The sequence below is a fragment of the Podarcis muralis genome, chromosome 9 (genome assembly GCF_964188315.1).
Source record: "Podarcis muralis chromosome 9, rPodMur119.hap1.1, whole genome shotgun sequence".
NCBI lineage: Eukaryota > Metazoa > Chordata > Lepidosauria > Squamata > Lacertidae > Podarcis > Podarcis muralis.
Window position 1 is genome coordinate 36,351,188 of NC_135663.1, and position 20,512 is coordinate 36,371,699.

At 39.9% G+C, this 20,512-nt stretch overlaps 1 protein-coding gene across 5 annotated transcripts in view; it reads right to left on the reverse strand.

The window, feature by feature from the left end:
• The window catches only part of INPP4B (inositol polyphosphate-4-phosphatase type II B), a 257,958-nt gene that overhangs the window by 83,264 nt on the left and 154,182 nt on the right, over nucleotides 1-20,512 (reverse strand). For all 5 annotated transcript variants that reach the window (XM_077934060.1, XM_077934057.1, XM_077934058.1 and 2 more), the window contains 4 exons: nucleotides 19,696-19,746; nucleotides 17,629-17,708; nucleotides 7,699-7,810; nucleotides 4,618-4,690 (listed from right to left, as the gene is read on the reverse strand). In XM_077934060.1, the coding sequence (XP_077790186.1) occupies nucleotides 4,618-4,690; nucleotides 7,699-7,810; nucleotides 17,629-17,708; nucleotides 19,696-19,746 (316 nt within the window). The remainder of the gene's footprint in view (nucleotides 1-4,617; nucleotides 4,691-7,698; nucleotides 7,811-17,628; nucleotides 17,709-19,695; nucleotides 19,747-20,512) is intronic.

A 20,512-nucleotide genomic window follows, 5' to 3' on the forward strand; every position in this document is an offset into this window, starting at 1 on the left:
ATTGTTGTTTTTTGTTTTGCTTTAAATAAAATATACTTCATCTTTTGAAGCACTTTTGTGGTGGTTCAGCTGATTTCTTTTTACTAGCCGGGCAGATTCATAATGGTCTCATTACACAGAATCTCATTATACTTTCCAAAATTGTTTGATAAAACTTGCTATGCTGTAGATAAACAATGGAAATGGTATGTTTCATCCACAGAGCCTTGCCAACAGGGCTAATTCATATATTCAAAAGTTGGGAAATTAATTCAAGGCATTAGATTTGGAATCCTTTTTCCTTTGGCCATACAGAACTATGGGAGATAACTTCCCATCCATTAGCAAGCTCTCACTAGCAAGCCTGTTTGGACAACACAGAAAGCTAAACCATGGCTTATTAGGGCTACATGAATGTGCTGCAGAGGAGCCCACACTTGCTTTGGTCTTCCCCAACCCTTTCAGCGTAGTGTGGCAGGGCAGCTAAGCCAAGGTTTGGTGCAGCATATCATCCTGGCTAACCTCTTTCCCCCTTAACCAGGAACTTAACCAGAAAAGGCTGACGCCAAGGGGGAAGAAGAGTTTAACATCAAAGAGAAAGCTATTTTGATCATAGTTAGAGTCTGACAGACTTAGGGTAACTACACAAACAAGCACAAACCCGTATAAAGCACGAACCAAGATTTTTAGTCCACAAAAGCTAGCCAAGGTGCTTCTGAGCTACAACTGGTTTGCAGAATATTATGGTTCTGAAATGTCTCTGAACCTAGGGTAGTCAGGTTAGGGGCACATTTCAGCCGCATTTCAAACTTATTTCTACTGTGATTTTTATGCAATTGCTGAGAGAAATTTATTTACTCCTTGTATCTGACTCAAGTCCCCTAATTATTATGAGGATTGTCTGCTAGGTGTATATTGGTCAAAATCTATAAAGGAGAGCTTGTTTACTGGCAACACACTGATTGTCTCTTTAGCCTAACCTACCTCACAGGGTAGTTGTGGGGATTAAATGAGGAGTGGCAGAACCATGTATGCCACCTTGACTTCCTTAAGAGAAAAAGGTGGGATATAAATGCAATAAACAAAGAAAGAAAGAAGTTAAACTACAGGCTGAATTGGCTGAATTCCAAACTGCAGCAGGACTGTAGGTCAATTATTCAAAATCTCAGCTGCTATGCTTGAATATCCCTTGGAGGGACCAACAGTGTTTAGCAAATATAGGCTTGTTATCTCTGCAAGACACATATTTTAAATATCTGGGCATATTAGCTACTAAAGATTTAACTCAACTAAAAAGGAATTACCGCCCTCTCATCAAATGTCTGAAGTGTGAAATCAAAGCTCGGTAGGTTCTTGTCTTCGCTAAGGCATATTGCAACCCTTAGAATGATGCTTTTACTGAAATTGCTCTATTTATTTCAGGTGTTGCCAACAAACCTCCCTCTTTCTCAATTACAGGGGTTGAGGGCTTTTGCCACAGGGACAAAAGAGCCAGATTAAGGCCTTCAGTTCTGTACACTAAAGCACAATGTGGTGGTTATGAGATTCCTATTCTCAGACTTTATCGTGAGGTGAGCCAGTTACATCAGTTATTGTCGCTCCTCAAGAACCACACAGACCACACAAGAACCACGTGGATACCTATGGAGTAACAACTTAAGCAAGTGATGCTCTTTTGCTCTCTAGTTACTTAAGGCTTGAATAACGTCTTCCTAGGTGTTGCTCTGAAGGTGTGGAGGGGATAGCAAAAGTGGCTAACTCCCTTGCTGTCTCCTCTCCACCCCGGGAACAATAAAAATGATGAGTTAATTTGAAAATGACGAACTTTTGCTGCACAAACAACTTCTATCGTTACTACCAGATACTAGAGCACAGTTTTACAGCTTTACATGTGGGTAGTTAGAGACTTGCACGTCCTTCAGGCTCTGTCAGATCTTTGGCTGCTTTTCAAATGTTGGGCTCATCCACACTTCCGTTTGGTCCATGACTTCTAAACACAGGCCTGAGAGATTTTTTTCTTTTGTCCCACTGTTTCCCCCAGGAAAACCCACTGTTTACTGCTGAATCAGAGAAAATGTCAATTTAAGGGATGTATATGTGTGGATTGACACGTGTTCTGATTCAGCGGTAAGCAGCAAATTTTCCTGGGAAAAGTATTGGGACACAGGAAAGAACTCTTGGACTGGTGCCCAGAAGTAATGGACCAAGTGGAAGAAATCATGGGACAAAGGGAAGTGTTGGATGAGCCCCATCTTTGCAGCAGTCTGTTTGCAGGAAGGGCATCACCTTAGCCCAGACATAGGCAAACTCGGCCCTCCAGATGTTTTGGGATTACAACCCCCATCATCCCTGACCACTGGTCCTGTTAGATAGGGATGATGGGAGTTGTAGTCCCCAAACATCTGGAGGGCTGAGTTTGCCTATGCCTGCCTTAGCCTATTGCAGGATCCTAGTTCAGGTCCTTTTTATGGGTTCTCAGAACACCAACCCATTACATCTGCTCTCTGAAACAAATAGCCTCACTAACCCAGTGTTTCCCAACCTTGGGCCTCCAGCTGTTTTTGAACTACAATTCCCATCATCCCTGACCACTGGTCTTGCTAGCTAGGGATGATGGGAGTTGTAGTCCAAAAACAGCTGGAGGCCCAAGGTTGGGAAACACTGCACTAACCTATTGTAACATTACTCACTCCTGTGGGACATAATGTTTCCTAACTGCTACTGACCCACATTTTGATCTATGAAATATATACAAAACAAAAAGTTACTAATGATTCATATACACAGCTAAAAAATGAAGTTCAAAGAAAACTTCTGACTAGAGAAATATATATATATATATAGTGTTGCATCAGTTCAGGCAGCACAGGTTTCTGGAAAGGGGCAACAAAAAGGCAAGATCATCAGAGGCGGCCCACTTCCTCTGACATGCCCATTACCTTTGTAGAATTTTGTTCCTTTCTTTTTTAAAAAAAATAATAATCACATTTTCATAACACACACATGTAGAGAAAATATATTATTTTAATTTTAAGATTCCAGCTTTATGTATGAATAGCAGTAAAAACCAAAATGTCTCGAGATAAAAATAAAATAGTTAAAATAGAGCATCTATGAGATTAACCATTGATACCTCATTCCCACTCTGTCACTACTTCATAACTCACTCGGAGCTGGAGCTCCATATATTAAGAACGCTCAAGAATAATGCCAAGGGCCTTTAAGCTTTAGAGATTTTTTAAAAACAACAACAGCACGTGAGGCATGTGTCCCCAGCCCCCTATCTACTTCCAGAATTGTAAACAATACAATAAACTCTTCAAGACACTGAAATGCAGAGTATGAACACAATAACTCTCGGTATGTATGGCCAGCTACTGCTGTAATTCCCGTCTTTCGATACATATACAAAAGTAAATACATTACAGGCAAAGCAGAACAGATGGGAAATGCATATACTGTATCACCTGGATACAATGATAAATTACAGCACAGGTCAAAGCTAACTGCTAGGAAGGAATTTAATTACGGCTGCAATAATGGTCTGCATGAGGGACAATAGACCAAAGCTGAATCCAGGCAAGTCAGAGGTATTTTGGGTGGGTGGTTCATCAAAGGAGTGGTGTAAATCCTGTGCTAAACAGGGTTGTATTCCTCATGAAGCAACAGGTTTGCAGCTTGGGGGTACTCCTTGATTCACCTTTCTCCCACTGGAAGTGCAAGATGCTTCTGCAACATTAAGTACGTGTACTTTTACCAGCTTAGGCTGGTATGTCAGTTGTAAACCTTACCTAGAAAGAGAGCCTGCCCTCAGTTAGCTGTGCATTGGAAATATCCAAGTTAGACTCCTGCATGTGCTAGTTAGACTGTTGAAAAACTGCCGTTAGTGCAGAATGCAGTTTTTAGATTGCTAAAAGGGACTGGGGATTATTATTGCATTACGCCTCTGTTACGTCAGTGACACTGGCTCTCAGTCTGTTTCCTGATTCAGTTCAAAGTGCTGGTTCTGGTCTTTGCACTAGATGGCTTAGGGCCAAGGCACTTAAAGGACTGCCTGTCTTAAATGTACCTAGCGATACACTAAGATCTTCAGTGAAGGGCCTGCTGCAGGTATCTCCACCACTTGAGGTGAAGCAGGTACCCACCAGGGAGGACTTTTCAGTGGTGGTACCCCAATCATGCCCAAATAGGTTGTACCCAAAGAGGTTCATCTGGAAAGCTTGTATTGGCAAAAACCTTTTCATTTTCTTAAGATTTTTAGATGCATTTTTAATCTGGCTGGCTGTTTTATGATGCTTTTGTGGCTTTGTGGCCTTTTAGTTTATTATGTTTTATTTATATTTACAGTTTAATTGTATGACCTATAATGAATGAATGAATAAAAACTTCTAACTCTCTTAGAATTAACATATCCTCAATATGGATCAAGTTCTTGTATGGTGCTAATTTATGGAAATATTATTCAATTTGAAGTTGAATATTACCCAGGAGCCAGGCTGCTGAAAAACACTGGCTCATAAATGGGTTTTTGTTAGAAACCATATGAGCACGGGGGTCACCTCCTTTCTCATAATTATATACATGTAGCATAGTGTTGAACATTAATTATTTCCATCATTATAGACTTAGCACACCTACCTGCATTTAATAAAGGTAAATTGTCTTTACTACTGGTGTTTTCTGGAGATGTACACTCATAAACCAAGGCACACTACAAAACAAAGGTTAAAACATTTAGAATGTTATGTGAGTATTCATCATATAAAGTCTAAAAGAGTCACAGAACACACTGAAATTGGCACAACATACAGCTAGTATACTCCAGCCCTCTTCAGGTGTGAGGGCAGCAAGTGATCATGTGTGCATACAAAGTGAGTAGCAGATCAGGACCATGCATGCCGGTTCCACTTCAACATTTCCTTTGCACACCAGCCCTACCCATTCACTCACAAACTTTGCACAAAGATCTGAAGGGGGATTGTAAGTACATTCAACTAGAAGCACTTATAAGCCTCCTAGTGCTTGGAAAACCTGGTAAGGCAGTTCAGCAACTGAACTCATAAACTTTCTCAGATAAATTATGTCAGGCTCCATTACTGTGCTACAAAATGTTCCATTCAAAGCATCCAAAACCCTCCAACTCACTATGGAGCTATAAGAAGGGTACTTTGAAATAGGCACTCAGAGACGCATTCATTTTGTCTTGTTTCACCAGTCCCTCATTGTTACAGTGTCGTGGCTCCATTTGTTCCCAATCCATACATATATATTTTAATCTCCATCCCCTCAGCCTCCAGGGCTAATTCATAGCTCACATTCATTTTCCTCCTTGTTCACTGAAGAAAACATGTTTTGAAAAAGTCATTGGCAGGATAAGTGGCCTCACTTATGTTGTTGAAGTATATCCTGGGAATCAACATGTTGGGATTTGATATCATGATTTCCCCTATTACATTGTCTGAAAGATAATCTTCTTAAACCAATTTAAAAACATTACGTTTTTACCTACATAAAGCTGCTGTGTCAAGTCAGGAGCACGAAGGAGATGGCAGCCAATTGTCTGAGAGAAAGACAACTGTCCATAACTTTCTTGCTATTGTATCAATCACAGAGGTGCATCTTAAATCAAGTAGAATGTTCCCTAAAACAGGAAGAACTGGAATTACCCTCTTCCTAGGACTGGGGTGAAATGCTCAGATCCCTTTCCCAGCCTCATACATATACTGTGAAAGTCGGAAAGGCATTCAGTGATTGGGGGCTAGGGAGAATTCACCAGCATTCCTGCTAGTCAATTTTAAGTGCCAGAACTAGAGATTGATTACTCTGTCAATTTTGGAGTCTCATTTCACCCAAATCTTAAATTTAGTTTACCCCATTTCCACTTAAATTTACTGTTAAAAGAAGTTCACACAAAAATGTGGGTGTACTTTCATGTGTATTTCTTACAATATATGTACACAGTGTTCGAAACTCCCATTGTTCTAGGCGCATTTCGCGATGGAATTACATTAGCACGAGCAGTTTCTGAGCTCTGGGGGTGCAGTACTGCATCTAAGATTTCAGATTAAAACTGCAGAGTGGAAGGAAAGGAGGACCTTTTTCTGTCTCCCCACTTCCAACGACTCTCTGCAGACTGGAGAAGAGACCCTCTTAAGAATATTAGTGGGGTGGGCAGGCAAAGGACTAGGCCATGTGAAAAATGAACATAATATTTTAGCGGCAGTTCACTCATTTTCAGCTTTGTATTCTTGTTATAAAAAAATCGTGCCTAGACATTCTGTGGTTGTGCCCACAACCCAGGTTTAAGGTGCCATTTAGCTCCCGGCTTTAATGTCTTAGTTTCTACCACTGTATGTACATATATACGCAACGTTGTCAATTTATGCAACATTTTTACAAGCAATTTCCCACTAATAGAATGCATTTTTGTACATGATCTTCGCTGATTATTTTCATATGCATTCTTTGGTTGGCTGTTACAAAATTCAGTGACTTGTCAATTTCAAAGGAGAGCTGTGTTTTAGTTTGGGTATTGGTTTAGGAAGTGCAAATTTGCTCAGTGAATTTCTCTCCCATCCTTACCTACAATCCCCATTGGAACAAAATTAAATATTGAAAACACTTTTGCTGCTGATTCTGTAAAACAGGCAGCAGATATAAACAAATGACTCCAGGGAGGCGACTTAATTGCTATGTCTTCTCCCAACCTCCCTTGCATTCAATGTGAAAGTTTCGGGCACATGACAAATTTCTACTGCATCTTCCTATTAAGATTGACATCTCACCTGCAATGCATTATGTGGAATCGAACACAATTCATTTCAGATCAAAGGTAACAGTAACAAAGAAAAGAGTTGGGGTACATGTTTCAAAGGAGGGTTATTGTTACAATAAACCAGAAGTGGATTACTCAGAATACTCTGAGCATGTCACATATATTTTTCATTAGTTCAGGAGCACAATGTTGCTATGCTATCAACTGAAAATCATTGTCATTACAATTAGAGATTTCTTCCAGACTTGTATTTTCTAGCACAGAAATGATTTTTAGGCAGGTTCACAACACTTGTTTCAAATACAGTGAACATTGCTCACATACAAACTCCATTTTTTTAACCGCTTCAATTTTAATTTGAGCCAGGGAAGAATTGTTCCATTCTCACTTAGCGCAATGCATCAAAATATTCAAGAGAGTTGTTATATTTTTGGTCCAAATATGGATAATCATAAGGTGAGTCTTTTTTTCAAATTAGTAAAGGAATCATTTGAAAAATTAAACTGATTCTTCATCAGAATGCTGGAAACAAAGCACTCCTACCAAAACTGAACCTCGGCTAACTGACAGTTTTTTTTTTGTTTAAAAGGCTATTATTTAAAACTTGCTTTCTGTACTGAGTAGCACTTGAGAGGGGTGGAAAACAGGGACACAGTCTATCCAAATTTTTCACACTGAGCTAATTATGCTTGATTGATTTTTAAATTGGTAATTTTGATCTAACAAAATGTGAGTTAAAGTTCTGTAACAAAACCCTGTTCCATTTCAGTGTATTTTTAGTTGGGAGAGTTGAACACTCGGCGTCATGCTTTATTCTATAGAGGAGTTCCTTCATTTTAATTTGCAAATGCAAACTTAAAAGTCTACTGTGACCATACTAATACATAGGCATCTGGCATATCTGATCATTCTAATTTAATTTGTGCACTGAGCTGGGTTCCTACCTTTTGTCCCTGCACATCTGTTGTGATGTGATCTGCCTCCCCATTCTCTGTCTCCCCCATCTTCACAAGGCTGACATCTATAGTGCCAAACGTTTTCCCACCATCCGTACTCCTGAAAAAAAATGGAGAGGGAGAAGAGAGATTTATTTTTTTGCTGGTGTGGCAGTATCATTAATTAAATCCATTTCCTTCGGTCTGAAAACTGGAAAAGTGCTGGACAAATCCTTATTTGCAATGGCTGCTTTAAAAGATGAACCTACACTGTATACATTTTGAAATTCTGCGAAAGGTGAAAAAGTAAGGCTCCTGTATCCAGGCTCACTTTTAGAATTTAGAATCCTGTATCACATCATACACATCCTGTATCACCAACCTAGCAGTTCGAAAGCACGTCAAAGTGCAAGTAGATAAATAGGTACCGCTCCGGCGGGAAGGTAAACGGCGTTTCCGTGCACTGCTCTGGTTCGCCAGACGCAGCTTAGTCATGCTGGCCACATGACCTGGAAGCTGTACGCCGGCTCCCTCGGCCAATAAAGCGAGATGAGCGCCGCAACCCCAGAGTTGGTCACGACTGGACCTAATGGTCAGGGGTCCCTTTACCTTTACCTTATCACATCATTGTACAGATCGGAACAGAATACAAAACAATAACATCACAAATTTTATCAGCAGCAACTAGCCACATTTCTGTCTCTACAAGGGTGGAGTTAAAAGATGCAGTATTGAAGGACCTTGTACTGTAATCTGTAAGTTACTGACTCAGAAACCTCCCAACTGTAATTTGGTCTGCATGGTTTCAGAATGTATATCAGAAGTAATTCATTTATAAAAGAAATGAACACTTTTAAATAAACAAACACCTTTAAAAAACAAAACAATCAAAAAAGATGTTTAAATCTCAGCTGAGTCATTTTCTGTAGTACAAATGCCATAGGCTCCAGACAACAGGATGGAATTCAACCGGTGCCTAAAAGAAAGTAATAAAAGTTGTCTTGCAGCTATATCATTCAGCAGGGAGTTCCACAGTCTGGGTGCCACCACAAAAAGGTCCTTTTTGGTAGCCATCCATTGTTCCTTAGCTGGCAGTGGCAATCAGAGAAGCACCTTTAGAGAAAATATTAACAAAACAGGCAGGTTCCTGCAGGAGAAGGCAGTCCTTCAGATACCAAGGATAGAATGCAGAATTTCAATGCTATGAATAGAGAGGGTGCATTTCCCTGTGGGCAAGACCAACATCAGACATTTTTGCCATAATTTGATTTCATGACATCACGATGCACACTATGCACACAGAACCCAGTCCTCCACATTAAAGCAATCAATTAGCATATGGAAGAGTCTTCCAAAATCCGAACCTATAAGGTGGGTTGTAATGCTATTACACCACACCATAGGCAGGAATAAGAGATGACAGTTCTGGACTTCTGTGGATCTCTTAGCCCAGCATCCCTGACTGGTAGCATATGATAAAGGACTAAATCTCACTGGCTAATCTGTACTAGCAAATCATGCAGATTACATTTTGGCTTCCCAATTCTGTTTTAAACTATTATGGTAAATCCCCCTTTAATTTGAATCATAATAGTTTATTATATTGACGTTATTATACCTCTCTGCCTCCCTCCCTTCACAACTAGCACTAATAAAAGAGGCTTCACTAACCAAGCAATCTGTTTGTGCAAGGAGAATGCGAATATGCAAAATCGAAGAGTGGTTGCTAGCTCACATATACCTTTAAAAAGCCCAGTTGCCACAACAGATGTATTGGTCAAAAATGTCAGTTTACAGCAGATTAGAATGTTTTGATGAAAATGCTTAACTTCTGACTCATTGCCAGTTTGCATTAAATATTCAGCTATTAAACTATGGATTACAGACTGTCACAGGTTTAATCCTGTCGGTTGCTATGAATTTCAGATGCAATGAAACTGTATGTAGCTTGCCAATCATATACCATAAGGCTACGAATGAAATCTTCTCTCTTTCTGTCTCTCTTTTGCAGTAAACACATCCACTCCTACCAAACAGAATAGGTAATTTATTTAACAAGGAACAACTTAGATGTTCATGATTTATTGATCAAGAAGTTCACAAGGCATTACCAGAAGTGACGTGATTAGAGTACACTTAGAACCATAACGTGAGATTTAGATAAGTATAGTGGTACCTCGGGTTACATACGCTTCAGGTTACATATGCTTCAGGTTGCAGACTCCGCTAACCCAGAAATAGTGCTTCAGGTTAAGAACTTTGCTTCAGGATGAGAACAGAAATCTTGCTCCGGCGGCGCGGCAGCAACAGGAAGCCCCATTAGCTAAAGTGGTGCTTTAGGTTAAGAACAGTTTCAGGTTAAGTACGGACCACCGGAACGAATTAAGTACTTAACCCGAGGTACCACTGTAATGTAAGTGAGATATATCATAACTTTGGAATTACCTTCATAATGGTTTTGTAGCGATAGGTTATATTTTTAATTTCATTTATAGACTTTCGAGATTTCTATTTCTATTTACTGCCATTGCTATCTTCATGCATGAAAACAATCAAGAAGTATATGGAAAGCAGAAATATGGCCATTGCCCATACGAAGAGAGTTATTCCACAGGTTGTAAAGCTGTAAACAGATCAAATCAGTCAATGCAACTGAGAAAAGCCATCATCTAGGATACTTAGAGGAAGAAAAACACCTGCAGATTCATCTTGTCTTTTTATTGTCTGAGATTGTTCCCATTGTTTGATGCTGTTTTAAGAGTCCAGGCATACTGAGGACAAGTTCTACACAGCTATGGAACAGAATGGAATAAACACTTGGTTCAGTACTGTGGCTTATAAATACCCTATTTCCCATTGGAAAGCATGGCTCCCTGCCTTGTGAAATGAGGAAAAAGACAGATATATGGTTGCTATGGTTATTAGGTTTTGGCCAAGGCATGGAGCAATACACCAGTGCCTCCAACGGCTAAGTGTTCTGATAAGACCCTGAGAGCACCTGTCAGTTGCCCAAAGACAAAGAGAATCTGTATCTGAACAGCATAGTGCAGTAAATTTGTGTGATTCAAAACATTTTCTCCTGACCTGCCATTTACCAATACAGAACCAAATCTCAGTTGTAAGTGAAGGAGGGAAGAAAATGAACATATCAGCAAGCAGGAAGATGTGTTGGTGGAACAGAAATATTTAATTCTTCACTGGACTCCATCTTAGCTTAATCTCATTTTCACACAAGCAGGGCTCACACCCTCCCAGATGCCTACATTTTTGCTGCTTGTAAGAATTTTGCATTGGGTTAGGCTTTTCTGTGTTGCGTTTTCCACAGACTTTTTGTATAGCTCTGAAGCTCTGATTAATCTTTGTTACCACTTTTGGAAGAGTATATTTTCCCCTGAATCAGAACTGTTCCTTGTGATTTTTACACGCAGCTACCTTTTCTGTGTTTTTTTCCTGCATTTTGGCTGGTTGCAGGCTTGAAAGTAACACAGAATTCTTTGTCACAACTATAAACAAGAATTTGACAATCTCTTTTGCTGGCTTTGCAGTTATTCAGACTTTCAACAGGATTTGGGTTTGCTTTTGCAGCTGCTTCCTCAGGGCTTTAATCCCTCTCAAGGGAGGATGGGCTCTCAATGCTAAAGTCTGCTTTTCCCCTTCACCACAAGAAAGTTACTATCTATTTTTAAAAAAAAGATTTTTATTAAAGTTTTCAAAGTATTACAAAAAGAAAAAGAAAAAATACAAAATAAAAACAGTTAAAAACAATTCAATCTTTTCATGTCTTATCTTTCATTCGCTTGTTCCCCAGACCTCCTCACACCTCCCTTTTTTGTATCCAGTTCAATTGGTTGGTTCAGCAAATCCTTTCCCTCTTTATTTTTATCCTAATCTTTAATCTTAATATGTTATAACTTTAAATTATCCCCTATTAACAGTCCATTTTTACACATCTTTATAACATTACTGCTGAAAACCACTTAGCTTCAATCCAACATCGTTCTAACATTCATTAATTTTACAATATTTCTGTAAATAATCTTTAAATCTCTTCCAATCTTCTTCCACCGACTCTTCTCCCTGGTCTCGGATTCTGCCGGTCATTTCCGCCAATTCCATATAGTCCATCACCTTCATCTGCCATTCTTCCAGGGGGGTAGATCTTGTGTCTTCCAAAACTTTGCGATAAGTATTCTTGCTGCTGTTGTGGCATACATAAAGAAATTTCTATCCTTCTTTGGCACCAATTGGCCGACCATGCCCAGGAGAAAGGCCTCTGGTTTCTTCAGGAAGGTATACTTAAATACCTTTTTCATTTCATTATATATCATCTCCCAGAAAGCCTTAATCCTTGGGCACGTCCACCCAAGGTGAAAGAATGTACCTTCAGTTTCTTTACATTTCCAACATTTATTATCGGGCAAATGATAGATTTTTGCAAGCTTGACTGGTGTCATGTACCACCTGTATATCATTTTCATAATATTCTCTCTTAAGGCATTACATGCCGTAAACTTCATACCTGTGGTCCATAACTGTTCCCAGTCAGCCATCATAATGTTATGTCCAACATCTTGTGCCCACTTAATCATAGCAGATTTCACCGTTTCATCCTGAGTATTCCATTTCAACAGCAAGTTATACATCCTTGACAAAGTCTTAGTTTTGGGATCTAACAGTTCTGTTTCCAATTTTGAAGAAAGTTACTATCTACAGTCTCTGAATCAAAGTTGTCTGCAAGCTCATGGAGCAACACAACAAACACAGCCCCTCCCCTAAGATGCTCACTTAATACTTGGTGACCAAAACAAAACAAAATTGCATCGTCCAACACTTTCTTCAGCTTGCTAAATCATTTCCTTCAATTCTTTTCCCATTAAAGCCTTTGATTGTTCAATCTCAGCCAAACAATCCTATGGTTTTTTTCCTTAGCTTCACCTGCCCCATTCAGAAATCTGTGCAACCCCTATAAAACATGAGAAAATTTATTGTGATTTCTCCCCCTATTCACTAGCAATACTCAGATCTGTGCAGAGGTATGGGGGGAGGTTGGTACACTTGTCCTGGTTGTGGTTCGAGGACCCGATCCCCGCGTTGTGGAATGAAAACACAAGGACACGTGATATAAGGTTAATGGGCAAGAAAAGGCCACAACTTTATTGATTACAGCAAGTGAAAAGGTATTGGCTTAGGCATTGGATTACGTCAGCTGACTCCACCCCCTCAGAGAGGGGTGAGTCTAAAACAGGGGGGTTTATTCACCAGTAAGTGGAGCCTGCTGATGCTAATCCAACTATAAGCTCTCCCCTGATGTCACCGAGGGTCGTGCCATGCCCTCCCGCCACGAATACACAACCGCCGGATTCCTTTAACGGAATACCCAAAATTGAAGGCGCAGGCGATGGCCACACCTAGCCCTTTGACACACCACAACACATTATTCCAATGCCTAACCTACCCACCAATACCATGAAAGTTGTGACGATTGCTACGAGGTAGGCAAAAAAACCAAAAAGCCTAATGCCAAATGGAAAAATTCCTACCAGGCCCCCCGGACAACCAGGGCGACCAACCTAAGGTCCATAGCAAGGCCAAAAGAAAACTGAGACCCTGAGCTCTAAGGGAGTGGAGGGTGGGTGACTTGCGACGGGACAACAAAAAGTGAGGCCGGAAGGCTGGTGCCGCAGCAATTTAGGCTGCTAAACACGCCCCCTCGCAGGCACCTGGTTGGGTGCCTGCCCGTGGGCGCCAGCCAGGTGAGTGGGAGGCAGGGGGCTAACGCCCCCTGCTTGAGGCGGAGTCCGGCTCCTGACCTCAACCACTCCCCTCTCTTGCAGGAGGAGAGTCTGTCTCAGTAGGATAAGCTGGTCAAGGGGCCCTGCCAGGGACCAGCTTTTTTTTTGTTTTTAGTCATAATTTTATTCTAACAGGACTTCCACCCGAAGCCTCAGACAAGCTCTGCACGGATCTGGCAATACTCTTGTATAATTTAGACTTACATTGGCTCCCAGTACATTTCCGAGCACAATTCAAAGTGCTGGTACTGACCTTTAAAGCCCTAAACGGCCTCAGCCCAGTATACCTGAAGTAGCATCTCCACCCCCATCATTCAGTCCTGACACTGAGATCCAATGCCAAGGGCCTTCTGGCAGTTCCCTCACTCTGAGAAGCGAAGTTACAGGGAACCAGGCAGAGGGCCTTCTCAGTAGTGGCGCCCACCCTGTGGAACACCCTCCCATCAGATATCAAAGAACTATCTGACTTTTAGAAGACATCTGAAGGCAGCCCTGTTTAGGGAAGTTTTTAGTGACTGATGTTTTAATGTATTTTTAACCTTTTGTTGGAAGCTGCCCAGAGTGGCTGGGTATAAATACATCATCATCGTCATCATTATTATTATTCATTGTAGAATCTCTCTTCCATACTAGCTTGCTGCTCTTTTGCCTCCTTCAGTTCCACTGAAATCTGCCACATATCTGTTGATTTCCTTTAGACTACAGTGGTACCTCGGGTTACATACACTTCAGGTTACATACGCTTCAGATTACAGACTCTGCTAACCCAGAAATATTACCTCGGGTTAAGAACTTTGCTTCAGGATGAGAACAGAAATCGTGCAGTGGCAGCGGGAGGCCCCATTAGATAAAGTGGTGCTTCAGGATATGAACAGTTTCAGGTTAAGAACGGACCTCTGGAACAAATTAAATACTTAACCCGAGGTACCACTGTATTTCAGTCCACTGACTCCCCCTTCCACCTAATAGAGCTCTTTCTTGCTTCCAGGTTACATGCAAGCCCTAAGATTTCACTTCCTTTTCCCCGAACAAGAACCTGGAGAACAAGATTCCTGAAGCAAGGAATCACTTTATATGGAGTATTCAGAGTAGCCTATCTCACAATAACTAACGTATTCTTAGCAGCCATGCTCTTTTACATATGCTTTCACTCTCTCTTATCTCATTTCATCCTTTTCCTCGTCTCCCCCGGCCACTCTCTTTTTGAACTTTCGCTTTCCAAGCAGCATACTCTACCTGTCATTCACTCTAACTCTGCCCAGAATTCCATCACACGCCCCTGTTGCCAATCACTATTCCACTCACTCCACTCAGGAACCCAGAGAAAAAAGAAAAGCTGATGGCATATTTGCATGTTCATACTGAGTTATGACACTCAGGCTTTCACAAGAATTACCCTCCCTCATAACACAATACACACAACTAAATCCTGCAGTCTAATAAAATATATACATTGCTCTTAGCAGCAATCCTTGATGAAAAGAACAGGTTTTTATTTTTATTGCAAAATCTTTAATTCATTCTGTAAACCGCCATTTCCATGCAGATTCACCAATTAAAACTGTGAAACCCTTTGCAGATTTTCTGCTTCCAGATAGTTCTAGTGATAAATAAAATGTCATTGAACAGATTTTACTATTCCTTTTGTTCACCCTAATATAAAATGCTATTACACACTTTGCCAAAGTTCATCTCCACTTTTCTAATGTTTTGCCAAGTATATAGAGCCAAGATGACACCCATCTGCTTCACTTTGGCTTGTCACTACCAGAAACAACTATTCTATGTTAGCTGTATATAACTGAATAAATAAAGTTGATTTGTGCGGAGAGAAAGAGTGCGAAGCCCCATATTAATTGCATTTCCTGAGGAATAAACATGCATTAAAAAAAACCTGCAGGTGTTTTGAAAGCCTAGCCATCAATTAAGCATGCATAATATGATTCGTATTTAATGCTCTCTGAATTCTTTGAATCTCTGAACCACAGCTTCTCAATTTCATGTTGTATCTCAAAAATAAAAATAAAGCAGAAGTTGCTTTATACTGAGTTGGACCACTGGTCCAATTAACTGTGTGTTTACTGACTGGCAGTGTCTTCCAGCCCTATCTGGAAATGTCTGGGGTTGAACCTGGAACCTGCTGCATGCAAAGCACGTGCTATTCCGCTAAACCATAGCCCATAAAGATGTATATATCTTAAACATGTACTACTGGAGGTAATAAAAAATCTGTTGGCCTAAGCAGCACACAAAACCCATCAAGTATTTAAACTGGAACTGAACAGCAGTAGAAGCAATATATATAGCTATCCAATTTCAAAGTAAGTTTGAATTTGGGGCACATGTGGGATACCATTAGCTCACCGGGCATATATCTATCCTGGCTAGCAAGTAGTGAGGTCCTGTTCCAGCTGCTTTCATCACTCAGAGAGGGCAAAACCAATTGAAACTGATCTAATAATCAGGCCAAGACTGTGTCCCCAGCCTCTCAAATTCTGAGTGTATTTAAAAAGCAGCCCCCAAGAGCAGTCAAATACATATCCTTTTGCCTGCAAAGGAGATGCTAAACTCATTGGCATCTCAGTAGATATAGCGCTGACTGACCAAGTCATTAATCACCAAGAAGAACTCCATAAGATGGCACTTTGCAGACATAATTGCAGCTGTTAGGAACAAATTACTCATTGCCATCACTGCTGTAGCAGAGCCCAGAATATAGATAATTTTTACATGTCTATTAGCTAAGATGTGAGTCATCTGGCCTCCACAGCTCCTTCCTTGATTAGTCAGTTATCGGGTCCAATTCTTTGAGGAAAGGGGAAGAGATAATATAAAAGCCTGTATTAAATTAATGTCTTATAATCTTGGGTGCAATTGGTCCAGATGGGGTACTATTCTGGTTCCTAACAATTGTGTAGCTCTTCCTCCATCATCACAACTTAATTCTCCTTTAAAAAAATATTAAATAAAATGATGAGTTTGCAACTTAGCTTCAATTCACTATAGATCCCTGCAAAAATTGATTTGTTAATTTTTTTTGCAGAAGTCAAATATTCATGAATCCCAAATTCAGACTCCAGTCCCTAAACCAAAAATGTATCCAGGTCTGTATGGATAAACAGATGGAATTAAGCAAGTTATTATTTATTACCAACCCCCCCAACCCCCCCCCCCCCAATGGAAGCACGTATACAGAAGCATAAGAGCATTCCTGCTATATCAGGCCAAAGACCCATCTTCCAACATCCTGTTCTCACAGTGGCCAAGTGCCACTGTTCCATACTTTCTTCTTGTTACCTTTAACCATGGTTTAGAGCAGGGGTAAGCAACCTAAGGCCCAGGGGCCGGATGCGGCCCAATCGCCTTCTCAATCTGGCCCGCAGACGTTCCAGGAATCAGCATGTTTTTACATGAGTAGAATGTGTCCTTTTATTTAAAATGCATCTCTGGGTTATTTGTGGGGCATAGGAATTTGTTCATATATATATATATATATATTTCAAAATATAGTCTGGCCCACCACATGGTCTGAGGGACAGTGGACCGGCCCATAGCTGAAAAAGGTTGCTGACCCCTGGTTTAGAGGTACACGTTCAATGACACCAACTATGGTTAACCCTATGAAATGCTCAACCATGATTAAAGCATGCCAGATACAGGAGCAGGGAATTCACCCCGAAGAGGGGAGAGAAGGAAGCAAGGGAAAGCAGGCCAACAACCCTATTTCACTTTCAACTATGTTTAATAAACTGGCAGCATTATGGGTTAGGGAGAGGCTGAAATAAAATAAAATGAAACACATTCACAGGTCAAAAATACATGCTTAAATATCCTGTAGTTGACTTAAGCTTTGTGCATTGTAAGAATGGGAGCACTTGAGACAGATATCTGATAAGCAAAATGAAACAAACCACTAATTGTTGATTATTACATTTATAGTGTTATGTATTGTTTACTGTATTACTGTATTTAGACTTTGATTTTTATGTGAAATGCTTTGAGAACAGATTTACTTGGGGAACAAGTAGTATAAAATTAAATTGACAATTATATATACCTTTAGTTTCAAAACACAGCCAAGCAACAGTCATTAAATGTCACAGGTTGTTAATTTGACGTGATTTGCTATTGACAGCAAGAGACCTACCTCAGGCTGAGTGTCAGTGGCTGCTCCTTTGATTTCACCAAATCACCTACTTTAAATGTAGCACAACCCAGGAAGCTTCGCTAGAAACCAAAGGGAATAAAAGAAGAGAGGTGGGATGAGGTGGGATAGAGGAAGAAGGAAAGCACCTTCATTTAATTTCTCAAGCTGTAATGGTTTATCTTTTAACCTCACACCAGCAAATCTTCCCTTGGTAACAAGGGAGAAATATTAAATAGGAAACTATTCTCTTGATCTATTATCTGGGGGAATGCCTTCATAGATCAGTGACACTATTATCAATAATTTGTAAAGCTGAGGCAAGAACCTCTTTTTCATAAAAAAGCAAACAGAATGACAGCCTGACAAATAGGATGCTGAACATGTACAGCTATAAAAAAGAATGTTTTGTTTTCAGCACAGGGCTTATTTTTTCCTATTCATGGGGTTTTTATATCACAAGTAATGTTAAATCTGCAGAATCTTAAGGCTGTTCTTCTTGCTACAATAATTTCTCAAACCCAGAGGCACTATCATCCTTATTTGCCAAATATAAGCATATTTGTTTTCCAGAGATATTTTTATGTAGCACTTAGAACATGATATTAATAGCAATGTTACATTTCTCCAGTTCATCACACTGTTTGAAGCATTCATTTCTGTATTTCCATTCCAGGAAGGCCAATTTAATTCTAGTACAGATGCAAGGAAATGTATCCATCCAACTATACTGATAAGAGTTATATTGACCTACATTTTTCTGTGCCTCTGAACCAGTGGCAGCCATTTGCATCCTTGTGCAAAGCAAACTGTTCAGTGCAAAAAAACAAAAACGAATTGCATCTTCATCTCTTCTTCCTCTTCACATTTTTCATTTTCTTTAAGAGTCAATTTTAAAAGTTAACTTGTCAAAGATCTCTGGCTTTTTTTGTGTGTTGGTTGCAAGATGCTTGGTATAGCAATAGTCCTCTTCAGTTCCCACTCCACAAATGTATGGTTTAAAATCTCGCTTCCATCATAACCTTTTTGATATCTTTGACTATATGGAGAATTCAAACGTGTCATACCACAACTTGCTCATATGAGGATTACCAACCCCTCTTTTTTATAGGGTCTTGCATTGGCCTACAGAACTTACTTCTCTGGCTCATGCCCCAGAGGTTCGCAAGCTTCCACCACTTCTATTATACAGTACTAATCTATTTCTAAGTAGAATCTGCCTCTAGAGTGGTTCTTAAGGAATGTATTCTAGTCTTTCTGGCCTCTCTAGTCTCTCTGGACACAGGGATACTTCTCAAGCTCTCCTACACCCACAAAGTCAATAATGAGTCCCAAATACTCATGGGCTTTGAACTAACCAGAATACGGAATCCTGAGGCACAGCATACTATAAATAATATTCTAAAAAAACCCAGCAATACTTTTGGTGGGTGAAGTTCAGGAGCAAAAAATAATAATACATTGGCATAACTTATTCTTGAAATAATCTCAAAGGGTTAGACTGAACTTTTTAACCTATATTGAAAGGTATGGCAATAACCTAATGTCCAGCTTCAGAATAATTAGTTTTAGGAACATTATTAAATAAAATAAGTAATTTAATGTTGCCTTGTTCATTTAAGAAAACATTTCCTAACAAGAGAAAAGAATGCAAGAACTAGTGAAAGAGACTCTCTCCCGACACTCAGAACATGGGAGGACCCATTGAAATTTTATTTAATTTGGAATGTTTTATTGTTTGTATTATGATTTGATTTGTTACCAATTGGAATATTATTAATTGAAAAATATTTTTTTAAAAAAACAACAACAGCACCAAAGCATTTCCTTACTATACCCACTTATCAACAATTCATACAGATAGTGTATATACCTTTTGTACAAATCCTAAGACAAAGAATTGCTATGTCTTCAGTTTTATGGACAAGGAGATATTTTGCAGAATTTGCATATACAAAGGAAGGTCATAAACATCTGGTGAGCATAATGTTGAACGCAAAGACTATAAGAACTTTGCAAAATGTATACCAAGTAGTATGATGTATATTCATCAATAAAATTAATACTTACCCCAGTATCTGTCCTTGGCTCTTTCTGTTCTGCCAGAATGCTGGTGCGGACCTAGAAAAAGAAAGTGGGGCTTTTATTGTACTAGGATATACTTCCTACTACATTCTAAGATATTTTCAGGTATCCATTTTGAAAAAACTAATCTTCTGACACTCACATGATATTAAATCGTCAGCACATTTGAAAATGGTGTCCAATCATTTTAGCAAGTGCTCAACAAATCGTAGCCATCCAAAGTATGACAGTAGTTCATGGAATGATGCACATTTCCTTTGATTTGGTTTTGTCTCTAGTCTACTGAACTGAAGAGTAAAGAAATGTACAACACAGGAGAGGCAAGGAAGAGCGTAAGCTGGTCTCTATGGCAGGGTCAACTCCTGTATGTACATGGCTGCCACATATCCCAGTATCACAGAGTGGCTAGCCGTGCATATGATATTTGAAAGTCACAGACCAGGAGTGGTAAACCCTTTTGAACCCAGGGGTTGAATTCCCTTCTTGGCAACATTCTGGGGGGCCACAGGTGAGTGGCAGGCAGGGCCAGAGCACAACAAATGTAACTTCTGCCTTTTGTACAGCAGGCTAGTTTCTATACACACTGTATCCTTCACCATCCTCCATTCAGGTAAGCAAAGGGCATTATCAACCTCAATGACACAATTCACCAAGACAAAAACTCAAGAGGGATGCAAAGCAGGGCCAGTGAAGGGAACAGCCTCATGTTGTCTTCTCCAGGAAATGCAGGCACTCAAGAAGACTGAAAAATGCAGGCCACTGGTGAGATGATTTGGAGAATGAAAGAAAGAACACTCGCAAA